At 37.7% G+C, this 22,372-nt stretch overlaps 1 protein-coding gene across 1 annotated transcript in view; it reads right to left on the reverse strand.

Annotated features, from left to right (window-relative positions):
• The window catches only part of BLTP3B (bridge-like lipid transfer protein family member 3B), a 61,302-nt gene that overhangs the window by 25,870 nt on the left and 13,060 nt on the right, over positions 1 to 22,372 (reverse strand). Inside the window, exons 6-14 of the mRNA XM_088141914.1 lie at positions 19,288 to 19,428; positions 17,552 to 17,722; positions 15,471 to 15,651; positions 14,332 to 14,415; positions 10,954 to 11,136; positions 10,260 to 10,375; positions 8,682 to 8,823; positions 6,845 to 7,038; positions 465 to 1,939 (exon numbers count right to left, since the gene is read on the reverse strand). Of these exons, the coding sequence (XP_087998040.1) occupies positions 465 to 1,939; positions 6,845 to 7,038; positions 8,682 to 8,823; positions 10,260 to 10,375; positions 10,954 to 11,136; positions 14,332 to 14,415; positions 15,471 to 15,651; positions 17,552 to 17,722; positions 19,288 to 19,428 (2,687 nt within the window). The remainder of the gene's footprint in view (positions 1 to 464; positions 1,940 to 6,844; positions 7,039 to 8,681; positions 8,824 to 10,259; positions 10,376 to 10,953; positions 11,137 to 14,331; positions 14,416 to 15,470; positions 15,652 to 17,551; positions 17,723 to 19,287; positions 19,429 to 22,372) is intronic.

A 22,372-nucleotide genomic window follows, 5' to 3' on the forward strand; every position in this document is an offset into this window, starting at 1 on the left:
GGTGAGGTATGACTAGACAACAATTACAATATAATACACTAGATTTTTTTTTCTTCCCAGCATTTTCTCACAGGTGCAGGGTCCATTTTTCCCATCAACCAAATGTTGATCCGTTGGTTGCAACAGGAATTTATCAACTGGCTTGTCTCCTGAGCCTAACATCATGGGCTGAGAGAGAGTGGCTGGCCCAAAGTCACCTAGCCATCTTTCATACTTAAGGTGGGACTACAACTCAGAGTCTCCTGGTTTCTAGCCTAGTGCCTCAACCACTAGACTAAGCTGGGTCTCGATACAATACACTAGAATACTCATTAAAATTATGACAGAAAGCCAATTTCCAGCTTCCTAATATCAACAAGTGGCCTAAAGACTCAGAACACCTGTAATCCCTCTAATTTTACTCAACTAACCCTAACCCCTGGATCTAAACCGCATTCATTTGTAGACTTTAATATTTTCTGTACCTTAATGGAGACTGAAATGTAAGCATTTTTGCTGTGCTCAATTTTTCTTTGTCATTTTCAAACTTCTCAGACTGCCCCACAGAATCAGTTTCAATTTCTATAATTTTAACAGCTGAGCATTCTGCTTTACTTTTGTTATTTGAGAAACCACTTTTCTCTTCTTCCTTGTCCATCAGCATTTTGATAGAGTCTTCTCTGCAATTTGACATATTAACCAATTCCTTAGTATAGGAATTGTCACTTAATGACTCACAAATTTCTTCTGAATCACTACGACTGAAAAGCCCACTGTTATTTTCTTCATTCATTTTCCTCCAAAGTTTTTCTGATGCATCATCCAAAAATGAACTTTTGCTTGGTAAATCCACATCACTATTTGATTTTAAAATCGGATTCACCAGAATGGCTTTGTTAAGATCAGCATTTGAAGATCCACAGTTGGTTACAACATTAATATCTGAATTGCTCATCTGTGTAACAGAAGTAGAAACTAGCTTGCTTTCAGATTCATAATCTTCTCTGTTTTCCATGGGTGAGAGATCTGATGTCATTGGACCTCCTTGTTCTAAAATGGGAGGCTTGCAGATGCTTCCTTGCAGTAGTGGTTGAAGCAACAAAGCTATGTCAGCACTTTTCAATAAGATCCCAATACAGACATTTGCCTCTTTTGCTGGATTCCCTGTCACAGTCTCTACATCCTTCCTCAAGTTGTCCAGGAGTAACACAAGAGATTCCTGGAGGTACAGTAAGAAAAGATACTGGTAATGATTGATCTGCATGCTTACATGTTTTTGAATATGAAGTAAAACATGAATATCTGCAAAATATGCAGACTGAGATCCTGAAGTGCTTTTAGTGGAGGACAAATTTTCAGTACCATTGGTGAAGGCTTCCATCCCAGTGCTATAATACTCTTTCAGACGTTTTTTATGCTGCAGCCTATTAGCGAGGTCACAAGAATCACTTTTGAGAAAATTGAGAGATTCATCATTACAAAAAGGCTCTTTGTGTGACTGTTCGCATCTCATGGGTTGACAAATCCAGAGTGTAAGAGGGAATGAATCCACAAAGCTTATTGGCCGTCCTTTCCCACTCTTCATTCCTTCGTAGTCTATCCAAAATTGGGAAAAATGCACCGCCCAAACATCTGAAGCAGCTGAAGTTTTAAGTGCACATTTATTCAGTTGGGGAGTAATGATACCTTTATAGATATCATGAAGTTTTGTATCTTGTTCATGAGCATGTCGCTGGAAAATGGGATGCAAAAGATTAAAACAGTCAGGAGATTTGGGAAAGTCTGTGAAAGTTCTACTGAAAAATGTAGAGTCTTTGAAGTTTTGGAATGCTGCTTCCAAATCAGAGTGTCTACAGTTTGCTGAGTGTCTAGCATTTGTAGCAATCATTTCAGAACTTTGAATGGAAATTGCATATGGATCATCTCTATGTTTTTGCTTCCTTTCAGAAGGAATGATGAACTATAACGATAAAAAAGTAAACTTAGTTAGAAAACCATATGTAAAGAAATAACAATCTGTTGATTAAACGTTCCTCAGATGTTAGACAGAAAAAGAAAAGTAGAGAGTCCAGGGAATATCTGATCAATACACATAAAAACTATTAATATATATAGCTTCCCAAAATGTGGATTATACCTTCCCCAAAATTGCTGAACAAGGGAATGATGGAAATAGCAGTCTGGGTGCTTCACTCTGCACGTGGAATAGTACTGGATTTGGTCTTAAGTCTTAAAGAGGAAGATAAGTGAGTATGAAGTTGGTGCCCCAAAGGAAAAGATCAATATGCTAATGGAGTATAATTGCACAACATTAGAGAATAATTTCCTGAGGAAGACTTAATAGAGAAGGATATATGGCTAATAGAGGCAGAATGCCTTGTGATTCCTTAAAATCAAAATAAGCAAGCTAATGCTCTTGCAAATACTTGGGGCTGCAAGGCATCAATCTCAGCCCAAACAGCCAAAGTCAAGGAAATATGAGAACTCCATTCAAAAACATTTGAAGGGCACTAACTTGTCTTATAAATGATTGATTGTGGAATTTAGTCTGCAAAAGGTTATGCCATTGCAGCAGATGCCTTTAGTTAGCAGATTATATATTTTCATTTTTTGAAATCTGACTGACTAGATTAATTCAGACCACAGCAACATGGTGGTAATGAAATCATCTGCTTTTACAATGTTTTATTATATCTCCATTCTGATATCATCCTCTGAGTTTTCATTACAGTAATAAAACATTCCTTAATACTAAAACCTTTTTGATAATCAATACTTTTAGGCCACATCTGGCCATGGTAGTTTATACTCTGGTAACTTTCCAACCAGATTAGTGTAACAAGCAGTATATGGAGAAAGCCTTAAAGATTATTTGTGATTTTCAGCTAGTTCAGAATACAACAGCCAGTACTATAAATAGTACAGCCAAATGGAATCACATATCCATTCTGAAGGAATTGTACTGGCTACTCATTCCCTTTTAGGGGCAATTCTACCTGGTAGCCTACACTGCTTGTCTCCCATGCTTCTCCCAGCTGTTCCTGAAAGCTGACTTTAAAAATTCTAGTCTAGAATGCAGAGGTATGCTGCTACCACAGGATCTGATTGGTCATTCCACTATTTCTTGCTCTTTCCAGCTAAGCAGGGAAGGCAAGCCTTGCTGCCTGGCCCCTGTGTGGATGGGACTACCAGTTCCTGCCTTCTCCTTTTAAATATTGGGCCCTTCTTACTAGTTCCTGTTCTTTTCTTTCTCATACGTTTGCATACATGAATGCCTTCACACACCTTTCCCATATTCTCTCCTTTGATGCTACTACGCCATTGCTTCAATGCTACCATTATTAAAGCAGAGGGACCAGGCTGTTCCTTTGTTCCATTGCGGGTCTGTAGAAATTTTGTGGCAATAAGTAACTGATGGTTCAGGTTCACAGAAACAAAGAAGTACATTCACTTAAACTTTGTAACGTTGTTCAAACATGTTCACATTCCAACATGGAGGGAGGGAGGGAGGGAGGGAGGGAGGGAGGAAGGAAGGAAGGAAGGAAGGAAGGGCCATTGCAGTACAGTGGCTGCAGTGTGGGAAAGAAAGGAGAGTATGCTTCAACCAGCCTGGGTAGGAACTCTTATATCTGCCAGGAATCCATATAAAAGTGGAATACAGGCATGCTGGCAAAAGAGGTGAAGAAAATATAATGACGAGGAAATTTTAGTAGACTCCAAGGTCTTCATGAGACATTATTGGATCAATGGAAGAAAAAAAAAGGGAAACTGCTGACCAGCTGAGACCATAGCAACTCATCATGAAATGGCCATACAGGACAAGTGACCAGCCACCAGAAGGGATGGGCAAGCCAGGCACTATAGTCAATTGGAGTTGGGGATGTCACTAAACAGGAATAAAGCACAGTAGACTAAACACTCAAAATAGTTTAACATGGCTTCTAATAGAAAACAGTACTTTTCAAAACAGAGGCTGGGGGTGCATTTGCAGTGGGCTTGGACTACATGGAAGATTGTTCCTGCACTCAGGATATGGTGAGTAGCCTGTACTGATTACGGGGCAAACAAAAACTGTGGATCTGACCTAAGTCAAAGGAAGTTGTGTCCGCTTATTTTTAAAGCCCTGAGTGGCCTCAAATACAGTGGGGCAAAAAAGTATTTAGTCAGCCACCAATTGTGCAAGTTCTCCCACTTAAAAAGATGAGAGAGGCCTGTAATTTTCATCATAGATATACCTCAACTATGAGAGACAAAATGGGGAAAAAAATCCAGAAAATCACATTGTCTGATTTTTAAAGAATTTATTTGCAAATCATGGTGGAAAATAAGTATTTGGTCACCTACAAACAAGCAAGATGTATGACTCTCACAGACCTGTAACTACTTCTTTAAGAGGCTCCTCTGTCCTCCACTTGTTACCTGTAGTAATGGCACCTGTTTGACCTTGTTATCAGTATAAAAGACACCTGTCCACAACCTCAAACAGTCACACTCCAAACTCCACTATGGCCAAGACCAAAGAGCTATTGAAGGACACCAGAAACAAAATTGTAGACCTGCACCAGGCTGGGAAGACTGAATCTGCAATAGGCAAGCAGCTTGGGGTGAAGAAATCAACTGTGGGAGCAATAATTAGAAAATGGAAGACATACAAGACCACTGATAATCTCCCTTGATCTGGGGCTCCACGCAAGATCTCACCCCGTGGGGTCAAAATGATCACAAGAACGGTGAGCAAAAATCCCAGAACCACACGGGGGGACCTAGTGAATGACCTGCAGAGAGCTGGGATCAAAGTAACAAAGACTACCATCAGTAATACACTATACCGCCAGGGACTCAAATCCTGCAGTGCCAGACGTGTCCCCCTGCTTAAGCCAGTACATGTCTGGGCCCGTCTGAAGTTTGCTAGAGAGCATTTGGATGATCTAGAAGAGGATTGGGAGAATGTCATATGGTCAGATGAAACCAAAGTAGAACGTTTTGGTCTCAACTCAACTTGTCGTGTTTGGAGGAGAGAGAATGCTGAGTTGCATCCAAAGAACACCATACCTACTGTGAAGCATGGGGGTGGAAACATCATGCTTTGGGGCTGTTTTTCTGCAAAGGGACCAGGACGGCTGATCCGTGTAAAGGAAAGAATGAATGGGGCCATGTATCGTGAGATTTTGAGTGAACACCTCCTTCCATCAGCAAAGGCATTGAAGATGAAACGTGGCTGGGTCTTTCAGCATGACAATGATCCCAAACACACCGCCCGGGCAACGAAGGAGTGGCTTCGTAAGAAGCATTTCAAGGTCCTGGAGTGGCCTAGCCAGTCTCCAGATCTCAACCCCAGGGAAAACCTTTGGAGGGAGTTGAAAGTCCATGTTGCCCAGCGACAGCCCCAAAACATCACTGCTCTAGAGGAGATCTGCATGGAGGAATGGGCCAAAATACCAGCAACAGTGTGTGAAAACCTTGTGAAGACTTACAGAAAACGTTTGACCTCTGTCATTGCCAACAAAGGATATATAACAAAGTATTGAGATGAACTTTTGATATTGACCAAATACTTATTTTCCACCATGATTTGCAAATAAATTCTTTAAAAATCAGACAATGTGATTTTCTGGATTTTTTCCCCCATTTTGTCTCTCATAGTTGAGGTATACCTATGATGAAAATTACAGGCCTCTCTCATCTTTTTAAGTGGGAGAACTTGCACAATTGGTGGCTGACTAAATACTTTTTTGCCCCACTGAAGTTGATGGATCACCTCTGGCTATAATATCCAGCCCATGTTTTAATATGCCCAGAAAGTCTTTTCCTTAAATAACTTGGATACATTACATAGCAGCAAGAGAAAAAGCCTTCTCTCTTGTAGTCTCCAATTATGGAACTTCTTCCCATGTAAACATGACTGCCAGTATCACTGCCTTTTTTTTAGTACTAGCTCAAATACTTTTTGTTTGCACAAGTATTTTCATTGATTTAAATGGTCTTTTCTCTTTTTCATCTTACTGTTTTTATTATGTTATCATATTTTGACCACTTATAACCTCCCTGTTATATGATTTTTGTCAGTTTTAAATAATAAACAAACAAGGTAATAAAAAGCCCAGCTCACTCTAATTCTGCAGAGAAATGTATTCCTTTTAAAGTTTTCTATGTCCAAGGAATCCATATGTATTTGACTTTCAAAGAACCATCACCCTCAATATGTTATTTATCTATAAATGGATCTCCACAGCTAACAGTGTATTACTGATTCTCTGAATATTTTTCTAATATGCCTATTATAATTTCATCCTTTTTAGCTTCAAACAGTCCAGCTATTAGATCTGTTTGCCCAGGCACTGATATTGTTGCTTTAATACCTGTAAGCTGCCCAGAGTTGTGTATGAGTGGGTAGCCAGAGAAACTGAACTTATATATATATATAAAAAAAAACTTCCCACCCCATAACTTGGAGACTTCTACAATTTATGAACATAGAACATATTTACTTAAATGTTCTATATTCTCCGACAGCTGCCAGAATATTTTGTAAAAAGTATATTAATCACACTTAATGCTATCATCTATATTACCTCTTATACAATCACAAGCATTGGAAATATTATATGGTACCAGTGTTACACTGAGAAATATATTCCAAACATGGAGGTTTTTGTCAGGCATATCAGAAATTTGCTTTTAAAAATCTGAAAGGTCAAAATGTCCTATAAAATTTAGAAATGAAGACAATCACTGGTACATTGTCTGTGGTCTGTCATTTAAAAATGGTTCCACAGTTTCAAAACAGAGACTGTTGTCACGCATCATCCTTTATAGAAATGAAACACTTAACAAATGTTAAGTGCAATGCTTTGGCAAACTGTACCTTAATCATTAATCCATCAATTCGAACATCAACATGTTCTTCTGATTTTGAATTGTCATTTAACTTGTACATGGCCATGAACTGACTGAGACTCTGTTTCATATCCAGTACAAACTGATTTAGCCAAAGAATGCTTCTCTCGTCCAAAGTGAACTGCAGTGCATTTAGTTGAATATATAAGTTTGCATTTGGAACTAAAGGAAATAAAAACAAAATTATTATATTAAAAATGTCTTGAAAGTAGAGTTACTGTATATATAAGCTAGGTGCTTGTAGAATACTACCTCTAAGGAAAAACAGTAAGTTTCCCTAGTGTGGCATTGAAAGTGCTTTAACAAAAAAGTGAAAGAATACAACAAAGGGAAAAAAATGCTAATATGTCATTATAACAGTAAATAATTACAGTTCTAGATATACTTATCTAATGCAAATATTATTCAAGTACATATATATTTCTAATACATTTATATGACTATTGTGTTTTTTTAAAAACCTACTATATTTTGTATAAATGAGCCCCAAACACTTGTTACTGGTGAGAGTGAAGGCATTTCTCACCATCCACCTACCCTCAAGATTATTTATACACATGTCTACTTGAGCAAGTATGCAACTTGATAAAATTTAAAGTATGTAAATTTTGTTCAAAAGCAGTTCATGGAAAAATTTTCAACCTGTCATGATCATTATATAGACACTCCCTATAAACTTACAAAAAATGTACAGAGAACATGGTAGAAGCAAAATTGTGGGGCATTAACAGCTGCACATAACCGTCTGCAACTATTTGAAAAATCTACATCAACGTACAATAGAAAAAATCAAGACTAAACACTTCAGTTTTCTTTACCAGCATTTAAATATTTGATTAGTGTGGGGAAAAAAAAGGTGCTGCATCTTTGGACAAAGAACACTGCAAGGACAGTGTTATTTTCCCTTCAAAATCTTCATATTATTACACATCGGTAATTTTTCATTATATCTTGGGCAATAATATAATCAATAATAATATAACAATTTTAAAGAAGAGCACTGACAATATCAAAGTAGAAAAAAATTAAGCAATATTTTAGCACAGAACTTTTTAATCATATACTAAATATTTCTAAAATGTTTGTCAAACTTCCTGTATGATATAATCCTCCAACTTCTCTTTCCTCCTAGGTTGCAATGAATAGACCATGTCTATTATAACATCACTGAGGAAAAAAAAAACATATTGGCACATGCCATATGAGTAGGAATTCTAATCTTGAACATGAAATGCTAGGATTAGGTATAGGAAAACAATGGAAAGTCAGTTTATCTAACACTATATATATATATTTTTTTATGTTTTGCAAAGTTAGAAAGAATCTACAAATGGTTTATCAACATCTATCTAACTACAGTCTTTTGATAAGTCAGATGTATCTCCTAGAAATATACTCTGCCCTATATATAGGAGAAATATACAGTGAAACTTCATTTTAATGGATAGAGCGGGGGATATCCATTATTCCCAAATGTCTGTTAATATGAAACCTGCAGTGGTTTGCATCTTTTGTATACCAACATAATTATACAAAGAGCATGATCTGTGCTACGACATTAAGCAAATGACATAAATTGCTGCAGACGTCATAAAATTAAGGAAAATATGACATAAATTTAACTGCCGAGTTTAGACTATTTTGGATGCAAAGGGCTTGTCATTATTTGGAGGGCATTTCCAGATAGGAATATGGTTCATTGTATCTGGAAACCACTAAATAGGAGTCCATTAAATTGAGGCTCCACTCTACTTCCAAAACAATTATGTTTTTAAGAAAGGGAAAAAGATAAGAAAATATTTTACTAGGAAAGTCTTTGCCATCTGGATAGTAGTATTCAGTGAATTCAATATGAATGGCTGGCATTTCTTGTGGGAGATACAGAGACTTTTTATTGCAGGAAATAAGAGTTTTAGGAGAACGGCGACACTGGTCTGCTGTAGAGACCTGAAAATAAGAAATTCAGCATTTGGGTTTTGTGAAGCACAAGTGTTAACAACTTCTCATCTGTCACTTTTCACAGTTATTAGGAAAAAAGATTTTCATTTTAATAACCTGAAGAAGACAATTACAGATTATTTTTGTGGCCTTTTACACCACTTGGTCCATGGTACTGGATTTGTAGAGAACACTTCAGGAAATGTCATTCCCAATATGCTCTAATATTTCAATAATTATGTCTTAATTTTAAACAGTTGTATAACTGAGCCCTTTGCCTAGTTTGCTTCCAATGGTGTTAAAATCAGTTAAAAGACTTGTTTTTATATTACATAAAATATAACAACTTAAAAATTATATATTAACAATTTATTTATGTACCATATGTACTATAACTTAACATGTCTTTAAGCTTACAGTTTTGACATACATTTTATACATTTAAATCCATCAATAAGAAAAATGAGAAAAATAAATCTAGATTGCCTGAAATACAGATACAGAGGTTCTATTAACCATTTACAGCATTAGCTAGAAAGACAGAAAACATTTATATTAACATCAGAATATGTAATACTGTAATTTACAAAGATTACATAATCATAGGGAAGGTTCAGCTTAAGGAAAATTGATGAAGTGCAGCCCTGTTTACCCAGGACAGCAACTTTTGTAGGATTCCTCCTCCTTCTGAGATGAAAGACAAAAATGTCATCTCAGAGAGTTAAATCCAACATCAGATCTCTCCTCCTACTGGAAGCAGGGATCTATATCCTAAGATGAGTAGTTTAACAAGCTTTATATATAGCACAACAGAAAAATTAACCCATCTGTTACATCTTCAAACAGGATAATCCAAACTATATTTCTTTTTGAGATGCAGCAAACTTGATACTTTTCATCAGTCAAAAACCTATGGTAAAGAACTGCTTGCTTGTTATAATCAGATATGGAGAGCTATGTGTTATTTATAAAAAAATTCTAGAGGTGGCTTAGATTAAAAATAATTATAACTTAAGATCAAGATAAAGTCAATTGTAATAATATTTTTAAAAAACCTCTCCTGACCTCAGAAATCTCCTGAGGGGCATGGTGAGGACTGCATACGAATTAAATTGCAATGATTTTTTTTTTAAATCAACCAGCAAATAGCTCCTTATTTTCATTCTGCTAGCTATCGCCTAGCAGAGCAAAAGTAACTGAATATGACAGAATGTTCCATTAAAGCACTCCAATCTCATCAAAGAATTGTTCTGCCAATCGTACTACTAAAAACGATCAGAAACAGTTTGGAATAAGAAAAATGTCCCTTTACTCCAAAAATTAATTTGGCAAAATTTCTGTCATCTTGAATGAAAGTCAACACTTGTATTAAGAGCCTCATTATAATTTTGGACATGAAAAAAAAGTAATATTAATTTGTTGCAGCAATTAGTACTTAAATGTACCTGATAAAAATTGACATCTGCAAGTCTAACTACCACTGGGCTGGACATCAATTTTTCCTTTGGCTGCTGTGATGACCCAAAAGTCTTAGAAATTCCTTTTGACATTTGATCCTTGCCTATAAGAAACAAAAAGCATAAAACCACATACACTGTAGTTTACCTTATCTGAAATCCCTTCTACTCATATTGTTGGTAACACAAAAATAATTAAAATAAACTAAACTTTCAGTAAGAGGAAGCAATGAAAGGAAGCAGTATCAAAATCACTCATTAATTGCACAATTCATACAGGATTGGGAACCTAATGAGTTATTTACCTTCTCAATTATAAGCATCAGTCTCCCAAGTCAATTTTATCCCTTCATGGAAGAGAACAATATATTGTGGAGAAAGATTACCAAAATATAAGGAAAGATAGCCCAATTAGTCCAAAGCAACTATATTAGTTATTGTCAAAGGCTTTCACGGCCGGAATACGATGGCTGGTGTGGGTCTTCCGGGCTGTGTGGCCATGTTCTGGAAGTTTTGTTTCCTAACGTTTCGCCAGCATCTGTGACCAGCATCTTCAGAGGGCAGGAGCACAGACAGGAGCACAGAGAGAACTGCCAACTATATTAGTGTTTCTAATCAAGTCAAACTAATGGGATCTATGTCCACAGACAGACTGTAAAAGTAAATGAAAAATCTTAAATACCTATCTGCATATGCTGCGGAGACTCCTGAAATGGGGATTTAACTGGAGAATCTAAATTGTGATCCTTCACAGCCTGCTTAAGCAATTCAACATTTCCTTTGAACTCTTGCAGCAGTTCTTCTGCCCATTCACTTCTGGCTTTTGTAGCATCACTGTAATGCATCCAATGGCTGCAGCTCTCATCTAAATTGTTATACATTTAACATAAATGAGAAGGAATTTAAGCATCTAGTGAAATCCATTTAAAATATTTTATCATTAAACATTTGAGGCTATTTAAATTATTCTTACAGATTCTACTTTGTAAATGCCTAACATCAATATTAAGGCAGTAAAGATGTAATGAATTTAGGAAAAACCTTACTGTACCATCTCAAAGATCCATCTAATCCAGCATTCTACTTCCACGACACTTTAGTTAGTGACCATCACATGCCTCATGAAGCAGCCCTGAGCTCTCTAATAAATTTCCATTATTACTTTTCAAAACTTGGTATTCAGGGGCAGAGTGTCCTTAAAACCTGGAAGTCTACTACCTGTATCATGCTCAATAGTCACTGATAGATTCATCCCCCATCAATTAATCCAATGTCCTTCAAGCCATCGAACCTGGTAGCCCTTATCATATCATAACAACCCAAATTATATGTATGTTATATATGGGCTGTGTGAAGAAATACTTTTTTGCTGAATCCCCTGTCAGTCAGTTGTATTGGATAACTCTAAACTCTAGTATCACAAGAGGAAAAAAGCCTCTCTAGAATTTTCTCCATTCCATATATAATTCTATAAAGCACTGTAATGACCACAACTTCCAGTACTCCATCATAATCACACTTGTCTAACCAGAAAGGCCCAAACATTGAAGTCTTTCTTCACAGGAATGAAGTTCCAACCTAATGATTTTTATTATCCTTTTCAAATCCTTTCCAGCTTCACAATAACCTTGGAGTTGCTGGATGGAGATGATGAGAGTAGTGATTGAAGACATCAGGATGCCAACTTACTGGGAAAGATTGTTTTTAAGAGCTGCTAAGAATAACTGTGAAATTCTCAGAACACTACTGCTTGACCGGGTGAGATCGGTCGATATAATGGGGGTGAGACGGTTCCTCAGGTAACCCAGTCCTGTGCCATGTAGGGCTTTAAAGGTGATAACGAACACCTTGAATTGGACCTGGAAGCAAACTGGCACCCAATGCAGCTTCCGCAGGAAAGGTGTAATATGTGCTATCTTTGGGCCACCCAAAATTGCCCACGTGGTTGCATTTTGAACCAGCTGTAGTTTCCGGATACTCTTCAAGTGTAGCCCCGTGTAGAACGCATTGCAATAGTCTATAAGGGAAATGACTAGGGCATGAGTGACTGACTGGAGGGCCTCCCATTCCAGGAAAGGGCGTAACTGGTGCACAACACGTAGTTGAGCGAAGCCCTCCTGGCCATGACTGCCACCTGCTCCTCGAGCAGAAGTCGTGAGTCCAGGAGGACTCCCAGATTATGCACTGGATCTGTCTGAGGTACTGCAACCCCATCCTGAACCAAAGGTGGTAAATTTCCAGATACAGAGGAGCCCCCAACCCACAGCCACTCCGTCTTACCAGGGTTCAGCTGAAGCCTGTTGTTCCCCATCCAGGCCCCCACTGCCTCCAGGCATCACAAAAGGGTAGTCACAACATCATTCAAATCACCTGGGATGGAGATGTATAATTGGGTATCATCTGAATATTGATGATACCTCATCCCATGGTGGCGGATGATCTCACCCAGTGGTTTCATGTAGATGTTAAAAAGAAGCAGGGAAAATACCGAACCCTGCGCCACCCCACAAAGGAGGGGCCACGGGGTGGACCTCTCGCTCCCTATCAATACTGATTGGGACCAGCCCTGGAGGAAGGAGGTGAACCAGCACAAAACTGTACCACCTACCCCCAACTCTCTGAGCCAACCCAAAAGGATACCATGGTTGATGGTATTGAAAGCCACTGAGAGGTCAAGAAGAGCAAGGATGAATGCAGTATGTTGATGAAAATTCTCAGTCGTCCAGGTGGAATTATCTGGAGGTTGAGTAATGGCAGCTGGACTCCTTTTCTTTTGGTTAGATATGTTTCACTGCTTGTCCAAGCAGCTTCCCCGCCAGAGATCATCCAAAAGTGCGACCAATGCTGTTTCTGTCCCATATCTGGGCCTGAAACCTGACTGAAAAGGGTCCAGATAATCCATTTCATCCAGGATCTTCTGGAGCTGCAACGCCACCACTTTCTCAACCACCTTCCCAAAAAGGGGAGGTGGGAGACTGGACAAAAATTGTCCAGTATGGTGGGATCCAACGATGGTTTCTTGAGGAGGGAGTACACCAGTATCTCTTTAAAGGCTGCTGGAAACACTCCCTCCCTTGAGGATGAATTCACCATTGCCTGGACCCACCCACACGTCACCTCCCAAGCTGCCTTAACCAGCCAGGAGGGACATGGATCTAATTGACAAGTGGTGGCATTTACAGCCTGGAGGACCCTGTCCATTTCCTCAGGTCCAACAGGATCAAATTGCTCCCAGATAACAGGGTAAATACGTACCCCAGGCATCTCCACAGACCACACCACACGCTTGGTATCCAACCGGGAACATATTCAAGAGATTTTATCCTCCAGTTGCCCAGAAAACTCCTCTGCATGGCCCGGCATGTGGGTCACTGGGCCCACCTTTCCCAAAAGAGATCGGATGATCTTTAACAAGGCCCCCAGGCAGCATTTTGCAGATGCAATAAGAGTGAAGAAGTGTTGATGTTTTGCCACTCTTACCGCCACAAGGTAGGCCTTAATAGAGGCTCTAGCCTGTGTTCTGTCAGATTTGGTCCCTGTTTTCCTCCAGCAGCACTCTATACATCCTTTTCAGGACCCTCAACTCCTCTGTAAACCATAGGAAGTATCAGGCTCGATGGGTCAAGAGAGATTGCACGGGTGCGATCTTGTCCAAGGCCTCAGCCACCTTCCTATTCCAGGTGGCGGCTACAACCTCTGCTGGACCATGCAGCAGATCCTCGGGTATAGTCCCCATTTCCCTTTGGAACCCCATTGGGTCCATCAGTCGCCAGGGGCGAACCAATGGAATGGGTCCCACCTCCCCATGGAGGGGGATAGTATAGGAGAATCTCAAGGCCACCAGGGTATGATCCAACCATGACAAGGGAGACAAATGTAATTCCCTTCAGATCACATTGTATACAATATAACCTATTGTATAAAGCTTCATATCTGCAGCATCCTCACACCACTCAATCCACTTTGGTCAATAACAGATCATATGCAGGGAGATATATTGTGGTAAAATTAAGTGCTGATCAAGCATTTTTACAACCAATAAACAGAAATCAACATTTACCTGCTTTGTGAAAAGGATAGTAGTCAACAGTTAATTGACTAAAGGACAGCTGCATAGCACCTCCTGAAACACGCCTGTTTGCATCTATAAAATAATACAATGCATAATCATGTCACAGTTCATATTTATTTCCTCTGGAAGAAAATTTTTGGTTCATTTAAAGCAATATGCTTCTCTTCTTGGTGGCTCTCAAAACTGCTGCACTGTAAAATGAGCCAACAGCAACTGAACAATACTCTACTGATTTCTATTGTGGCCTTTTCTTTTATTTGATTTTTCCAGAATTGTGAAAATTCCTTACATTTAAGAAAATCTCAGTACTACCACTCTCATAGCAAATCTGAATCTGTCATAGTAGGTATAGCACATAGCTTCATTAAGCACAGCTTGAGTATCGCTAACGGAGATACACAATTTCTGTTGGTTCTTTCTTATAGCCCTCATTAGCTTCTACCCACAGATGGGCATTCTGAAAAAAATGCATATTTGCTGAACTTGTCTTGCTCTCCTCTAAGAACTGTACTAAAATTATCAATTTATGAAAGATAGGAAGAGGAGCATTTTCATAATTGCCAGCCTCACGGCCAGCAGTTCCCTTGAATGTATATCTCTTCCTTTCAAACAATCTTTGCAATAGTAAACTACTTAGTTAGAAACTGTCAAATAACCCAGCCTGTTTCAGAAGCATTTATGAAACATCATGGAATAAATCCTCATCCTTTTTCTTTTTCATCAGTTTAAATTGAAAACCTCCAGTTATTATTTGCACATCATAGTGCTTTAAAAATAAATTAGATGCAAATATAAATTCTCAGCATCTACAAGTATAGATTACTGGTATATGAACATTATGAACATCAGTAGTAGAAATGATGAAGCCTTATCTAATTATTGCTTAATTAGGCTAATGGTTTAAGCTCCCTAAGCCATTAACATTTTCAATCCCTTTTGTGTCTTATTACATAAATTACTATTGAAACAGCAGAGTAATTACATGAAGATATTGTTATGCACCAATATTTAACTACTAGTGTATGTACCTGAAAGTGTATGAACAGAATAAACTGGAAATATATAGTAGTTTAACACAGAATCATACAATTTTGGTCAATCACAAAGCTACTTAATAAAACTCTTACCTTTTTCCTTGGTGTAAATATCATCACAGATATGCAGATCTAAATGAGAAATTGCTACATGGTAAGATGTTTCTTTAACATCAAAATCATTGAATAGTTTTACAATTGCGTCATTTTGATCAGTAGCTGCTGAAGATTGTTGAGTTTTCACCTCCTGAGAATTGTATGCTGAAGAGGAACTCTGAAAACATTTAAGTACATAATGTTACAAAAGCTTCTTATTCAGCATAAACTTCACTGAAACTCCATAACATAAAAAAGCTTTCATATTAAATAAAAATTTCAAATGGAATATAAAATTGCCTTTAATCTTCAAAGTTATATGGCTCAATCACTAAGCTGAGTGACAGCAAGAATGACATGGCTGAAATGTAGCAGTTTAAATTCAACACCTCATGAAACAAATTTTTTTCAAAGCAGTATTCAAAATGTTTCTAGAAATAATTTAATTTGAATTTAATTTATTCAATTTATGCACCACCTGACTCCAGTCAACTCTGGATGACTCGCAATATAACTACAATAAAATAAAATATGAATAATAAAAACAAAATAAATGAAGAACAAGAAAAACAAGAGCAAGAGAAATAAAGAACAATAATAAGATGACAGTCTGGCCAACAAGAAGTCTTTGCACACCTACTGCAATTAAATTATTAAGAGATTAAAAAGCAGAAAATACTACAAAAATACACAAACCTATTCTTAATGCTGCTAGCAAAAGTCCCTTAAACTAGCTATTAGGCATTTGGAACCCATATGGCTGAAACACCTCTCTGGATGCCCTTCTCAAGGCCATAATATCATTGCAGCTGTTTAAAGGCTTGGAATGGCTGCTTTGAGGTCCTCCCTGCTGTCATCTGAGCATGCACATACATACCCAGAAGATGCTGGGAGAGCCTGGAAGCAGCCATATTGAGCTGTTGAACAGCTGTGGTGGCAGAGCTGCTTCAGAGATAGATCCAAAAGGTCATGTTTTGCCTCAAATGACACATGCATAACAGAATTGCTCATTTTACTCTAAAGCAGGGCTAATGGGCTTTGTTTGCAAATGCATGCATATACTCCCACAAGTTCCAGAATATAAATAACTTGCAAGCATTCAATCCAAATCCAAAGGAAAGGGTGGAAGTATTATCAGATCAAAGTAAAACATCCAAGAGCCCCAAACATGGGTTATCAGCCAAGCCAGGTTTCAAGCAGTAGAGTTTTCTTAAGCAACAGATTCAGAAAACAAATATGCAAAGTTCAGGCAAGTGGAGCACTTGTTCCCAACAGAGAATTACTGGACAGTGATGGCTTTTAAATGGAGCCCACGCCAAGTTCAGACAATCAAGGGCATGAACATCTTTGCTGTGTGAGAACCATACAGATCTCCTCTGCTCTGCTCTGCACTTGGTTCTGCATGCTCTAGAACTGGGAGCAGGTCCCAAATCTGGCCTCTCATCTACTGCTGCCTCCGGCTGTCTCAAATGTTCTTCAGCCATGTCAGCCTCAGGTGCCTGATTGAAAGGCTCCCCTTGAGGTTGATATTCGTCTGTGGCACCTTGAGCTGCTTCCTCCATCTCAGACTTGCCTCATCAAATGATCTGCACAGCTCTATTAACTATGCAGTCCTATTATGCCTATTCAATACATTACACAGAAATAAATGAGACACAGAATTGTAGATATATTTATGAAGTTAACATCCTTTAATATTATGGCCTCTATAAACTTAACATCTTTTCTTCATGAAGACAGACTAAAATCTACCCTGATAATTAACTTTGTCCAGTATGATGTACTAATTATCACACTGTCTATTCTATTAATAAATGTTCATAACAGTTGGTTCTTCTGACCTAGAGAAATAATATTACACAGCTAACTAACAAAAAAAAAAAGATCTCCTTATTAAATCATTACTTATATAATTCAAATTGGTGCTACCGTTTTTGGGGGGAAAAAATAAAGGTTCAACAAAACAAACCAGTTTCACAAAATTAAAGACTGAAATCCCACAGAAGTACATACTGTACAGTTTTCTTCACAAATTTGTACCAATAACATTAAGACACAAAAATACCTGACTGGCTTACCTGCATGGGTTCAGAAGCAAGGCTTTTCCTCTGTTCAGCTGATTTCTCTATTGCTTCACTAAGAGATTTAGCATACTGTACCATAGCTTTCAACTGGGAATCAGTCAAAACCCACAGTAAATCATCCAATATTAAAATTAGTTTGGATGCCACCACATTGCAATCTTTTAACTGTCAGAGGAAAAAAAGTGAATTTTAAATATTGCTAACTATATCAGCTTTCAGGATATATGTTTTTTATAAGGCTATGGGATTACAGTGAAGGAATTTTAAGCAGAATGAAAAATAAGACTTTAATTTACAAACTGGAATCTTTGTTCAAGTATTTCTATACTTTCAACATAGGGCATGAGTCCTTTAATAAACAATAAATAAAGGCCATAGGCAACCATGAATTTTAAGCATTATCATTATCATTATCATTATTATTATTAATTCTGCCCAACTCCCAACAACTCTGGGTGGTTCACAAGTATTCTCTTTAAGAATTAGTTTCTCTGTCTATTTTGGTTAGAAATTTCAGAAAAAATGTTTAATTTAGAGATAGTGTTCCTTATGTACCTCTCCTTTACAATCAATTAACAAAATTAAGCATGCATATAGGAATTGTACTAAACAAACACAAAATAAGAAAAATATAAAATTTAGGCTGTCATAATCTGGTATAAATGATATTATAGCCTTGTCCAACAGATGTCAAATGATCAAAGCATGGATGATAAACTAAGAACTGGGCTTGTCCCCAACTTCTTTGTAGAAGGAACTGCCTTCTTGTACTGGAAGAATTTAAAAAAAAAAATAAGGTCACCTTTTGAGCAAGCCAACTAAGCACACCCATACACAGGATTCAGAAATTCTGATTTGTCTCAGTGACCAACTGAGCTTGTCTCTTCCATTGCCTCATAATATTATGCATGTTGTGCTTTCTCTGTGGCAATGCCTGCTTTATAGAACAGCACCCTCCCCCAGAGATCCAGGTAGCTCCAACCCTATTAGCCTTTTGCAAGGTTCTGAAGACTGTTTCCTTAGGTTTCAGGCCAGGTTAAACAAACTCTGTTGTGGACAGGATTTTAGGATTGGAACGTATCATTTACCTTGGACATCCTTGGGCATTATATATCACTTCTATGAGATGGGTGGCCATATAAACTATCTAAATAAATAAATAAATTCCGTGGTGCTTCAGGCAAGAGGCTTGTTGGGGGAAGCTCAGAAATCCAACCATGGTATCTGGATAGGGGGATGGGCCTACCGGAAACACCAGTTAAGCATGAGGAAGTAGTTAAAAAGGCCAATGTAATTGTATGCTATATTAACAGAAGCATTGCATACAGATCACAGGAAGTAACAGTTGCACTGTACTCTGCACTAGACAGACTGCAGTTGGAGTACTTTATCCAATTCTGCACATGTATCTTAAAAGAGAAAAGCTAGAGAAGGTTTCAGAGAAGAGTTACCATAATGATATGGGAACTGGAAATCTGCCAGGGAATGTTCAGTGGATTTCTACATTAAGCAGAAATATGACTCTTAAGATCCCTTCCAACTACTACATTCTATTACTCTGGGACCTCTGTTAATACAATAATTATACTATACATTTTAAATTACCTTTTCTATGTAAATTTTTTATTTTACTACATAGCATTTTATCCATTGCCATTAAAATTCTCATAAATCAAATTAACATTTTTTAAAATTTATTCACTGATTATTCAACTCAGTTTGAGCATTACCCTTCTTTTAAGTATGACTCTAATTTTGGATTGGTTAGTAATCAGACGAACTGGAGCACTCATGATTTCATGCTGAGAGCTTTGGATTGCATCTGCTTCTATTCTGATCATCTGCCAGTTGATTTCTTTAAATGTCAATACCTATAATAAAACATACACAAATTAATTATACATAAGTGCAGAGCGTGTGTGCATGTGTGTGCATGTGTGTATGAAGCAGGCATAGTTGCTTCTCTTTTTGATTCCAAGGGACTACCAAACAGAACTCAGCTTAAATTTGTTAACCTTCATTCTTTAAGACTAAAAACTCAAATTTGTTATTTATAACTTAAAAAAAAGAAACAAGTCCTAAATCAAGACAACAAAGAGCAAGCTTCAAGAATGTAATGCTTAGGTCTGTGTATTTGACTGTTGGTTTTATTTTGTAACATTTTAATGGTTATTATTTTTCTTTTATGTTGTGGGTTGTCAGGAGCCTGTGTATGATTGAGGCAGGGTATAAATGTGATGTGTGTGTGTGTATTCAGGCTTTTTATTTGAAACTGTGTGTCATCTTTGGAACATCAATCATTCACATATATGCACAAGAAAGGAAGAGAAAGTAATCACCTACATCATCTTTTTCTACTGAGGCCTTATCTAAGTGAAATATGTTTGTAATCTTTGAAATCAAATGAACACAGGTGCAATAAGAAACCATTGGTTCAAGAATATAATCTTTCTACCGTAATAGCAGTGCCTGGGAAATCTTGGTATTTCCGATTGTTATATTAAACCTATAGTAAAGATTTCAAAATGAACATGCCTTTAATAGAAATGGTTTCATAAGAATATAAGAATACCAGGATAAGGTCAAGGGCCATCTTAATCTAACATTATGTTTTTCACAATGATCAGCAAGATGCCTCTGGGGTGCTCTGAAGCAGGAGATGGAGACATCTCTTTCTCTCTTACCATAATGCTCTTGTAGCTAGAGGTGTGCTACCCCCCAACTAGAGGTAACATTCAACAGTCTTGAAAGCTCTTGACAGACCTGTCCAATCACCTTTTAAAGCCATCTTAGTTAGTTATTATCATATATTGTGGTAATGAATTTCACTAGCTAATTATGTGCCAAGTGAAGAAGTATTTCCTTTAATCTGTCATAAATCTCCTTCCAATCAATTTCATTAGCTAATCCTAACCTCTTGTCTTAAGGTTTTTGGAGAGGACAAAAAACTTATTTCTGTCCACTTTCTCTTTTCTATGAATGGTTTTATATACTTCAATCATATTGCACTAAGCTCCAGAGTCCCAAGGAAAGTATCTGAATTTTCCTGATCATTTTAGTTGCACTCCTCTGTACTTTTTCAACTCTATTATATCCTTTCCTGAGTGTGATGACCATAATTATTACAAGGCTTTCCAGATGCAGATGTACCAAAGGGTTTGTATAAAACCATGATATTATTGGCAGTTTTACTTTCAATCTTTTTCACAAAGATTCCTAACATGTCTTTTGCCTTTTCACAGTTGCCATACAGCATCTTCACTAAATTATCCACTACAACCCCAAATCTTGTTCTTGGTTAGTTTCAGACAATTCTGACCCCATCAATGTGTATGGCGGGGTGTGTGTGTGCCAATATACATCACTTTATGCTTACTGAAGGTGAACTGCATTTGCCATTTGGTTACTCATTCATCCAGTTTAAAGAAATTGTTCCAGAGCTCTTCATAATCACTTTTAATTTCATTAGCCTGAATAATTTAATATAATCTGCAAACATCAAACTCACTGTTTATCCCTAAGTCAAAATAAGGTAAATGAGAACTTAACTAATTTAAATAAATTCAACTCTCCAGTGTGAGGTGGATTACACCCTAGTGCTGAAGGAACTAGCTAACAGCCCTTCAAATAGAACAGGTCATGAAACAGGCACACGAGGGATTGCAGGAAAGGTCTTTATTATAGTAAGGTAGAATAATAGAATCCTTAAAACCTGTCCAAGTTTCTCTCTTTGCCATCTTATATTAAACAAAATAAAGGCGGGTTTGAGTTTCTTTCTCAGGCTTTCCTCTTTCTCTGGCCTGTGTAATCTTCTCTGAAAGTCTCCCCCCGGCCCCAAACAGCTTGCTCATTTCTTCCCTATCGTCAAGGTCAGCTCTATATTCCTTCACACTAGTGGAAGGGATCACAGGACCACTCTCATTAATTTTTGAGAACTCCTATAGAACTGGTGAGGTCCCAGAAAATTGGAAGAAAGCAAATGTCATCACTAAATGTGAAGGAGGAAGATCCAGGAAACTACAGATCTGTCAGTTTGATACCTATAGTAGATAAGATTCTTGAACAACTTATTGAGCAGACTATTCGTGAACAGGTATGCTGCAATTAGGAGGAACCAGCATGCGTTTGTCACAAATAAATCATGCCAGATTAACCATACCTCCTCTGACAGAATTCCTAGCTTAGCAGATCATGGGAATGACAGATTTAACATACCCAGACCTCAGCAAAGCCTTAAATGTAATCCTTCAGCATTTTCTCCTTAATAAATGGTAAAATATGGGCTAGATTATACTATTGTTAGATGGACTGCACCCAAAGAGTGTTCATTATTGGCTTCATCTGAGCTTGGAGTGAAGTACTGAATGAACTGTGCAGAACACAGAGTCCAGGTTATAGGAGAGCTCACAGATCACCAAGAACTCCACAGATCATGTTTATTCTACTCTGTCCTGATCAGAACTTATCTGGAATACTGTGTCCAGTTCTGGACACCACAATTCAAAAAGGAAAATGCCATACTCAAGCACATTCAGAAGAGGGATACCAAGAAGGGCTCTGGAAACCAAGCCCTATGAAAATGATTCAAGGATCCGGGTATATTTAACTTACAGAAAATATGACTGAGGGAAATATAGGAAAACAGCAGTCTTCAATATCTGAAGGGCTGACAAAAAACAGGGAGTAGGCTGATTTGCTATTGCCCCAGAGAACAGGACCAAAATCAGTGTGTAAAACCTGCAAGAAAATAGGTTCAGGCTAGACACCAGGAGGAATTTGACTGTATGAGTTGTCAGCCAGTGAAACCGACTGCCA

This window comes from Python bivittatus, unplaced genomic scaffold, assembly GCF_059951505.1.
Source record: "Python bivittatus isolate LINGU-HERP-01145 unplaced genomic scaffold, Pbiv_v1 ctg000330_np1212, whole genome shotgun sequence".
Lineage (NCBI taxonomy): Eukaryota > Metazoa > Chordata > Lepidosauria > Squamata > Pythonidae > Python > Python bivittatus.